Source organism: Ascidiella aspersa, chromosome 2, assembly GCF_963924565.1.
Source record: "Ascidiella aspersa chromosome 2, kaAscAspe10.2, whole genome shotgun sequence".
In the NCBI taxonomy this organism is placed as follows: Eukaryota; Metazoa; Chordata; class Ascidiacea; order Phlebobranchia; family Ascidiidae; genus Ascidiella; species Ascidiella aspersa.
In genome coordinates, this window is record NC_139448.1 from 29,750,523 (window position 1) to 29,761,259 (window position 10,737).

Genomic DNA, 10,737 nt, shown 5'->3' on the forward strand with positions numbered 1-10,737 from the left:
ACAGGAAAACACTAAAACTTTCATGCAAAAGCGTCGATAACATGGAACGTCTGAAGTAAACAAAACGGTCCAAAAACAACTGATTCATTAGGCAGCCCCTTCTTCTTCTTGTCCGGTGCGTCGCATAGCAACCAGTCGTGCCGCTTTCACAGTTGGGAAGACCTGACTCTCCACCCTCCATTTGCCGGAGCAAGGATCGAAGGACAGAAGCTTGTTCGAGCTAAAAAAGAACACAGTGTAATTACTCAAGTCAACGTCAAGTCATTTTCCAAATATCACGTTAAGGGGTCCTCAGAGGCGTGCGCAGAAAGCTTCCAGGAAGGCAATATGGATCTTTTCACCTAATTTAACTTCAGTACCTATGATATTAATATGTACATACGATTTGATATCAGTAGAAATTTATATACAAATCAATATTATTCGATACCCTTCATAAGTAATACATATTACACTTATAAACAATAAACTCTACAAAACACGACTATGGGAGTACTATTTATAGCTAAGTTCTAGGTTTTTTCTGCTTTTTTCTTATTTTTATTAACCTAACTACAAATTATGGGGCACTTTTATTATAGGTATTAAATTCTAATTTAAACAACTCAATTTCTTCTGTTATTTTTAAACCAAGTAAAAACGATAACTTCAAGTCGCCAATAGGTTATTTTAAAATCATTTATAAAATAATTAAATTTCTAAAATGAAAACAACTTTAGTGCTATTTAATTTAAGTTCTAGTCGTCATCAGTTAATTTTACACAGGCCATAGCTTACAGCATAATTTTTTCTTTTTTTTTTAATTCGCCAAGTTTTGCAAAGCTAAAACACTTTCCAATTAATGATCTATAAATCGCGTAGCCCACCTGCCCAACAGAGCAACCCTTCCGGCGACCAGACACGCAGAAGTGGCTCCGAGTTCAGCTGGAATCTGGGTGGCCAGGGTTGTCCAAACGCCGCTCTCCATGTCGAGAAACTCAACCGTAGAAAGCTGGACGTTATTGTTTCCCAAGCCGCCTAAAAATCGCGTTCTACATCCTCAAAAAGGTTTAGTTTTTTCTTTGACAGGCTGAGCATCGAAATCAGTGCTCGAGGCGGCTTTGTTTTGTTTTTTCAACTCAGATAGATAAGGCATTTTATCTATATTTGAGTCAATGCCGCAAGATTCATTTATTGTAGTTTACTTTATGGGTATATAATCCTCATAGACTTACGATGCGTTAATGGACGAGATTTCTCAAATGGACGAGCTTACAATGTCTCAATGGACACCACCAGAATATAGCCGAGCTGTTAAATTTAGACAGTCGCCATTGGGTATCGCAGTGCTTCTTAAACTTTTTTAGTTTCGTTAACCCCTAGCAACTATTTCAAGATTTCATTCACCCTTGTCTCATGATATGATAAAACTATCTCTTCTATATATATCAGCACAAAATGGCTTGCGTTGTTTCGATTTTTGTTAAGATCAACTTAAGCTTAGTTCTACCTTTGTATATCTACCATTCTAGAGTTTCGAAATACAATGCTGCAAAAGCACAAAACACAGTCACCAAAATTTTGTACTTATAAACTCAGTGCAAACCAGCTTCACTATCACAACAAGAAAAAACATACCAAAAAACAACAGTCCAGTAGTCGATTTACTTCAGAGCTATCATTGATTTCCGATGGTTAACCCATATTCACCCCCTTTGGTTGGTTCACCCCCGCAATAGTTTGATTCACCCTGGGGTGAACCATTCACCAGTCTAAAAAAAACCCTGGGGAATCGTATCCCTAATTTAATCCAGCACTATCTAACAGTCCAGTGGTTCTCAAACTGGAGTCCGCGGAACCCTACGATTCTTGTATTTTAATTGTTAAATTATTAGGAAATGCTGATATTGACAGTGAAAAGCAAAAGATCGTTTGCTTCTTATGCGCGCAGTTTTTTTAATATTAATGCGCAACTCTGGTTAGGTTTGTGCTTTATTAATTTTGTCATTTCCATATCACAAGTTAGCAGGAGTACAATTCATATGTAGGTTAAGCTTTTGTGTAAAATTGAGTAGCCTGACTCGCGACCCCTACATGGTCATGACCCCAGTTTGGGAATCCTTGACTATTGCAGCAAGATTATCTCTCATAAAGAAATCTACTTTACCCTGTACAAGTCGTAATACGTTAACGGCCAAATTTAATTTGTATTAAATATTTCGGCGCTTAGTTTGAACGTTGCATAACTTGACCAAAATGCAAGCTGTAGCGCCTGTCCTGAAGTTCGCCACATTTTGACAAGTTCGGGTTAGGTTAAGATAAGCTTACTGCAAAAAATTATTTCCAAATATTCGGTTTCAGTGACTCCTTCATAGTTCGGTTCGACACAATTTGCTGTTTTAATAAACAGTCGTCCTACCGAATGCGTAAATCTTTTCATTGAAATGAACGGCTCCGAAGTCAGCCCTCTCGGCGTTCATGTTCGATCCTTGTGTCCACGTCTTTTCGGCAACGGACAGCCTCTCAACTGTACAGCAGGCTGTGCGAACGTTAACAGCTGACGTGTTATTTTTCTGCGCTTAAATTACTATAGGCCATAGGGCATCGTTTGTTGGGTCTCTTTTAGAAAAATACAACATTCTAACTTATTTTGGAAAATACGACAACATTCTACACAGTTTAAAACATTTAGAAATTGCGTATCAGCCTAAAGAAAATTGTCTTCCAAATAAAATGGTCTTCGTTTTTTATTACCGTTAAACAAATGCAATAACAAATAGAACACATTTTATGCATGTGTCGAATAAAAAAATATACTGTGCCTTATAATGCAACAATCGCGTTTCGGCAGAGGGAGAGAAGTAGGTCGTTTTACACAAGTTAACTTAGACAAAACCACTTTTTTATTACCTGATTTTGTGCTGGCGAGGGCGTTGTATCCGCCAAGAACATAAACCTCATCTGCACAAAAATCTCTACATATAAAAGCTTTTAAATATATTAAAACTTTACGGAAAAACAAAACAGATGTACACATAACAGTTATAACACATGTGTATCTAATGTTTACCGCTCCTTAAGTCGCCATGGCTATAGCGATAAAGGCTCCATATTATTAGAACATTAAATAACCAATGTTTAAGTGATGCTGGTGCATAAATCTTCGTCGGCTAACTGATTTCGACAATAGCGCTAATTGAACTTGTGGCCTTGAGGATTAATTGATATATTTTCCTTTGTTGTTTATGAACAAGATAAGACATAAATTTAGCCAATCTTTTAGTGTTTAAAAAAAATGAATTTTTATAGTCCTGTTGACATTTCTTTGTGTAACCAGGAGAAAACTACAAGAGACTCACTGTTGCCGTAAGCAACCACTGCCGCTTTACTTCTTGCTGTTCGCATCTTGCAGTATTCCTTCCAAGTTTTGGTTTCGAAGTCGTAGGTAAACACGCTGTTCAAAAGCGACGAATATTCTCCTCCAATTAAGTAAAATTGACCTGCAAAACATGTTTTGCTTTCGTATTTTAAATCAAAAGTGGATAAAATACATTTAATTTGTCTTTTATCATGTTAAAAAATTGTCATTTAGAAATTAAAGACGGAATTAATTTGTGTACGTTTATTCTTATTCTATTTGGGCTGTCTAAAAACAATAGTTTTTGATTTAAGACTCAAATAATTATTCATGGGTAGAGCAAAAACATAAACGCTTGGGGAAAAGCTGATCTGCTGAAAGCCATTTAGGATTCTACAGCACAACAAAAGTGACGTTTGAAATTTTACATTAGACATGTCATTTATGGAATAAAGATATAGTCTGCTTGAAAAGCGTTAAAGCAAAAAGGATAGACTTTTTAGTGATCAAATTGAATGAAATATCGATGTACGCCCCTATGCGTGTATTGCTGCATACCACCCTATCTTAGTTGCGTAAATAGTAGGAATACAGGCTATAAAGTCGGCGCGAGACTCAACAGAATCGGCATACTAACAGGAGTCAGACTCGGGACTCGGGAGTCGGACTCAACTTTATTTTGTCTGTCGGAGTCTGCCTCGAGTTGTATTTAACCGACTCAGCAGCCCTGATTGGAACACTTAGCTCACCGTCTACGAAAGCAGCCCCCGCTCCAGACCTATATTCGGGTAAACTTGTTTCCTCTTTCCACTGGCCGTTTGAAAACATCTTGACAGTAAGGTAGCCGTCGGCAGCGCAAACGAAAGTGTCATCACCTCTAGATGCAATGGCGCTGAGGCGGGATATAGTTTGATTTCCCTACTCACAGCGCAAATATTTGAAACGTTAGATAAGGAAAACCTGATATTTGAGCGTTAAAATACTGTATTTTGTGAATAAAACAGCGTAAAAAAAATAAAAAAGTAATTTTAAACCGTTGAATGAACAGGTAAATCCTTTTCTTGGCAGCTACTGTACACAAACTAATTTAAGATTAGGCTGCCATTGCACTGTGAATATACGTGATTTTGTTGGATTAAATCTACTCTTATCTTCGTTTGTTGATTTAAGTGCGTGCCTTCAAACACTAAATGGGCTTCGGCCTATAGGCTACAACCAGAAAAGTTCGAAAGAGATCTGTTAAAGCATACACGTATACCTTACTTGCCAGCTACCGTCCGTATATACTCTGCCACTTTGGGCTGTACGGTTATGGTTTTTAAAATGTTTCGTGATTACTTCACTTAAAAGTATTCAGTTGGTGGTTGAAATAATATTCCTTATCGAAGCTTCTACCGCCGGGAAAAACTCAAAAGTCAAGCAGTTCAATATTTTCGCTTCTACGGTTTAACGTTTAATTGCTCCCTCACATTTAATATCTCTCAGGAACTTATAGAGATGCAACTATACGATACTGCAACTAGTGTATCAATTTTTGATCTGCGTGAAAGTTGGAAATGTGGCCGAACACGTCACAAACAAAAAATAAATAGGCAGTGTAATTTCACCGGACGATGTTTAAATAAAAGTCGACTGTTCGACCTGAACTATTTTTTATCGACAGATAATTATTTGATAAGGACATATTAAGATCTTAACCGAAATATGCTGTAAATTCCTTTAACTTAAGTAAGTTTTGTAATATATATACGTAATTATATATTTAAAAATACACGGCCTATCAAATGTAAATTACCGTCGAGACAAAATTCCATTGACGAGAATCCAAGTTGAAAATGTGAATTTCAGTGGTTTCATTAATAAGGGCGATACAGTTGGTGTCTGTCAGTTAAAAAAACATTCTTTTTTTCTGCATACTTAGACGTATTATTGTAAAACGTTTTACCTAGGCTATCTGCTTGTTTTTGCCTTTTCGGAAGAAAGGACTTGTTTGGGTTCAAGTGGAAACGAAAAGCTTCTTCAACTAAGTCTCTGCAGACCGTAAAGTCCCGCACCAAAGGCTGCAAGAATGAAGGAACACTTCATGTACTTAAATAACGATACTGATATCGTGTTGAACAAATATAAATCAAATAGAAAATTTCCCGAAAACATACTTGACCAATAAAATAAGCTATTGCTGCTGCTGCCAGGCATAATGTATAACCGAGTGTTGCTCATCCAGCAGTTTTATTATACTCAATCGACGTTTTGACGTCCTATACAAGACGCATTCATGATAATGACATATCATGCAAGACAGATTTCTTATAAAGTGACAAATTTGCTTGACCAATGACCGTATTTTTGAATTTAAAAAAGCAAAGTATTTTTTTACATCGTATCCCACTTTTCCGGTTAAGCTTTGTCAAGCTTTTTATCAAATCAGTCACTTATTACCATCAGCTACAGCGTTTCCTATCAAATGAATCATTGGCTGTGTAACAATATGTTTTAAAATCTCCATTTTTAGATACCTCTCGTGACACAGTATCCGAAAGAAAATCGGCTTGAAGGAGTTGCAGACGAACGTGTTTGAATAAGCGCGGGAAAAAGTCGCGCCTTTCATTGGCTGAATGCTTAATCCACTTGACCAAAGCGCTGTACACGATACTTTCAGAGGCTACCTACAAGTTAAAAGAAATAACCTTCGTATTTTTTTGGCGCACTTTGTCCGAAAATCGGGTTCGAAGAAAGCAAAAAAATTGGGTTCAAAAAAGCCGATATTGGTATATAATTTTGAATATCTATTTTGACTTAATTAAAGCTTAAACCAATAAATTTACATGACGTTTTACACGAAGCACATCAAATAGTCGGTATATCTGTATTTTTCTTTTTCTTTGCCTCGACCATCATTTGATAATGGTATGTATTCTAGATCAGAACCAAAAGCATATGTAATCAATAGGTAATCAATAGGTTTCTAGAGATGATTATACTGAATTTACCTAACCCGCTATAGGTCTAGTCATTAATAAAAACACCAATTACACAGCTTGTGGCAATTTTGACTTAGCAATAGGCTAGGAATGGGGAACACAGTACATAAAGATTCTTTGCAAATCGACCTTTCATGCCTCTATACCAGAAGTCACCAAACTACGGCCCGCAAACCGGATTACGCCCAGCCCGGTCAATTATTTTGGCCGGTCAACGTCCCAAAAATTGTGCCTCCTTGCAATAGTTGATAACAGAGTGCTTTTGCTACCAAGAATAAATACGATCACATAATGTCAATAATATATTTACAACGATGTTTTATCCCATTAAATTTGAAAAGTTTGAAAACATTCGTTGTATGTATGTATTCCTGGTGCTTTCTGGTAGTTATGTCAGTAAAAAAAAAAATAGAAAGTAACATATGTTGTAGCAGAGTTTAAAATATTATGGATAGTTTAAAAAATTACACTTAGATTATTGCATAAGATCAAATACCTGCCTTGATAACATATATATTTTTCGCGTTTATTCGACTGATCATTAAAGGTGGATCCCTGGGGACGCCGCGGCGCACCTGGCATGGTCTCGCGGCACACCCGTGCACACCGGTTGCGGAGCACTGCTCTATACCTTCAGCTCGTCGGACCTCAACACGTCTTCCACGTCTTCGATCGACATCTCAGCGAACTCGGTTTGGTCGATCACCTTCTCGAAGTTGTCCATCACGCACTGCTGCGACTCGGCGGTGAGTTGCGGCAGCGAGTAGAAGCGGCCGAGTTCGCGCAAGCACAGGCAGTTCGGCGGCGACACGTTTTCCGTTAAAAACTCGTTGACGATCGCCAGCAGGCCTGTGGGTGTGTAGTTAAATTGTCATGTCACGAACTTTAAGTAAATAACTATAACTAGCCAAAGTGTTTTAAAACGAGTTGAGTTTGGTGTGTGGGAAATCGACCTGACTTTTGTATAAAGTCACCTTTGACTATAGAAATAAAGTGTTTTTTGTTGAATGAAATGTTAACATTGACAATAACTAAACAGTGGACATTCAACAATGATAAAAAAACAATTTAATTTAAGTGCAACTTACTTGTCTCAAATGACTTCACTAGACATAGGTAAGTTGGAAAAGAGACTTAAGATGGATTTAGGTCATAAAGGACAAATGATTTGATTATGGGACTTAAAAATGTGAGTAAATTGGCATATTTCTTCCTCGTCAACTTAAGTAAAGAGTGCTCTTGCTATGAGTTTATTGTGGACTGTTTAAACTGCAATGAGTAAACTATTTTCAGCATTTAATCGTTGTTTTTTTTAGGAAAATCACTCGAATGCTACTACCATGACTTTTGACTGCATGGGACTTAGATAACTGACGAGTTGGAGAGTCGCTTATCACACATATCCTGAAGAATTAGGTATTGAAATTGAAATAAAATAACTCGACTAAAAACTATGTAAATAAAACAAGGGTCAAGCATTGCTTCTAAAATGTTTTATAATAGTTTGATTTACAATGCGTCAGCTAGCCCTTCAATCAACATGGTTTTACACAATCCACGTATTAATTCGTCAAAAATATCTTTTTTAAAGCTTTTGCTGAACTTACTTACTTAAATCGTGCAGACATGCAGTCTCGTGAATATTTTTTTAAGGTCTTATAATATATTTTTTTTCTCAAAGTGTTTTTACTTGAAATCTGCATGACCGAGGTGGCGTGCAAAATGTCGTTGACGTTTTCGTTGGACAGCTCGATTTGTTCTGTGTAGAAAAATTTGAAGATTTCCTCAACCGCACCAGGAGTGACCTCACGAAGCTCCACCACCCTGTCGTACTTCTCCTTCATCTGAATATTTATAACTGGATTTGTTACATCAAAATTTCTGGACTCTCTACTTAACGGCCTGTCGGATGCCTGAGCACTTTCCACGAGACTTATTAGTGTTGTATGTAATATAGGGCGTTACAGGCTAACTGACATATAAAATAAAAAAAAATAAAATGGAGTGATATAAAGCGGCCAGCGAATAAAACCAGGCGTGAACGAATACGATCTAAACTAGTTGTAATCCCAACCTGACTGTCGAGTGTCGACTATTACAAAGTCTTCCAATAACCACCGCCCATGAGAGAAAGTTGTTGGAATGGTGTTACAGTAACGAAAGATAAAAAGGTGTAAAGCAAACGTGATTAGATAAGGTAGGTGAAAGATGAGGTGCAGAACTGAAGAGGCGATAAAAGTTTAAGTAAGTGAGAACGCAATAGTGAAAATAAGGCAAAAACAACACACAACAAACGATAGATCATTCAGTGAAATAAACTAATCTTTGTAATAAAACTATATATTGATTTAAAACAGGAAGTTAACCAGGGTGAAGGAGACAGCTTGGTAAATTTATAAACGCAAGTCTCATTTTAGTTGAAATATATTAGGTAGAAATGTGATCATAATGGCATAAGAGTTTCGACGTAATTGAAACGTCCTACCACTGACATTATTTTTTTTTTGACGATTATCCTGACCTGAAACTCTTGATTAATGTCTCGATTGGATTTTCTTTAATTTTTTTTTAACTTAAAAATAGCTTCGAAACATTAAAATATTGAGTGGCATTTTTATTCAGCTTCCATATAACTAATATAAACAGATTTTTGTTGTAATCAAAATATATTTTGAAACGAATAGAAAACAGAATAAGTGATTGACTGAAATTTGGCTCTCATGTCTTAAACTAGGGTTTCACTTGTTTTGGTTTTGTAAAAGACTTGGACCAGGACTTTAGTTTTTTCACATTTTTTGAATTGAAAACAAGTAATTCAAAAATGACAACATTTCTCGTTTACAATACTGGTTTTTAGTGGTTACCTCCACCGTGAACATTTTCCTGAAGTAGTCACTAGATGCCGCCAGCACGTTGCGGTGAGCATTAAACTCGCGATTCTTCACCTTGATAGTGATGTCACAAAGCACGTTCGTTTCTCTCTGCCTGTAATACAAAAACAGTAAACGGCCACGTGATCATATTGTTGTTATCGAAAAGCACAAAAGTTAGGCCAAAACCTTATGATGTATAGAAAGTGATGCATGATAGCTTTAGGAATTTTTATAGAAGTTACTTAAATAGTGTCAGGCCGGTATAATTATAATAATTTCAACCCTAACCCATTTTCTAATACCCCCCTTTACCCACCAATAACATAAAACATGGCCAAAAAATCCGGTGCCAAAGGAGCGGCGCCCTAACAGCGCTGTTCAAACTAGGGAACCCAAACGCCGACACCAAGACAACTGATGCCAGACCCATGTCCCCCGACTGTCCCATACCTTCTTTCTATAGCTTCAGGCGTTATTTTCGTCATTTAGCTAGACCATATTCTAAATGGATGACTTATTTCGACAGGTTTCTGTCTTATTCAGACGATTTAGATCCTTTTCCTAAGATTTAGATCTTTCGTCTAATTGTCTAGGTAAATAGTTAATTGTCCAGGTAAATAGTCACAAATTGTTTTAACGTTGATAAGGTTAGTTACCTGCAGTTGTTAACCTAATATATTTTCATAAATTTGCCTTTCAAGGTAGAAATCACTGCATGGCAACACAAATCATGGCTTTAAATACTTTATCAATTTGGTATCGGATCGGCACCGATGCTATCACCTGGCATCAGCCTATTAGGTATGGACTCCGAGGCGATATTATCGGTCATCCCTAATGGACGGTAATAAACCCACAGACTGTTTACATGGCCGTCAATAGCTAAAGGGTTTGTACCCCTGGTGTTGAATAGGAGCTACAAGAAGTTTTAGAGGACAACGATTTTGTTTTAAAGCCTCACTTTTTAAGTTCCTCCAAAAGGTTTCTGGAGTGTTCGGGTACTTTAACAACCTTTCTGAGATTCATTTTGAACATTACAGAGTACAGATGTTTAATAAGCAGTAAGAACAACCTTTTTCCTAATTCGTCATAGAATTACAAAAAAAATGTTCGTGCAAGCAAGTATGAGAGACTTGAATGTAACGTTGTACACTATTAAAATCTGATAAAAGTACATTTATCTATTTCCTTGCCATGTATTAAAGTCGATTAGCAAGTTATAAAACTGTTCTTTAAAGAAAATATGCCGCGAATATTGTTTGACTTTGCTCTGAAAGTTAAAATGTTTGCGAATTACTGACGTATACGCACGTACCGTACATCTGTTACAAAGGTCAAACAAGGCTAGTAAAAATTGCCCAATAATAAATAGTAAAAGCTACACAACAAGGAAATGACTAAATGCGGCAATGCCTATACTAAATTCTCACGTATAGGCTGCTTAAAAGCTGTCGCTCTGTAGTTTGTCAATTCAACTTAATCCAATATGCAACACGTTAATTGATTCTGTATTCTTGTCATGATAAGCCTACAGGCCTACAATGAC

At 36.8% G+C, this 10,737-nt stretch overlaps 1 protein-coding gene across 1 annotated transcript; it reads right to left on the reverse strand.

Annotated features, from left to right (window-relative positions):
• Positions 1-87: 87 nt before the first annotated feature.
• Positions 88-10,217, reverse strand: LOC146164774 (kelch-like protein 7). Its single transcript, XM_083380824.1, has 13 exons — positions 10,153-10,217; positions 9,183-9,303; positions 8,009-8,162; positions 6,950-7,167; positions 5,854-6,003; positions 5,283-5,397; positions 5,133-5,218; positions 4,087-4,255; positions 3,339-3,479; positions 2,890-2,940; positions 2,399-2,518; positions 867-1,017; positions 88-220 (listed from the first exon to the last, which is right to left on the reverse strand). The coding sequence occupies exons 1-13, from the start codon at positions 10,215-10,217 to the stop codon at positions 88-90; spliced, it is 1,674 nt and encodes a 557-aa protein (XP_083236950.1).
• Between the last annotated feature and the right edge of the window lie 520 nt (positions 10,218-10,737).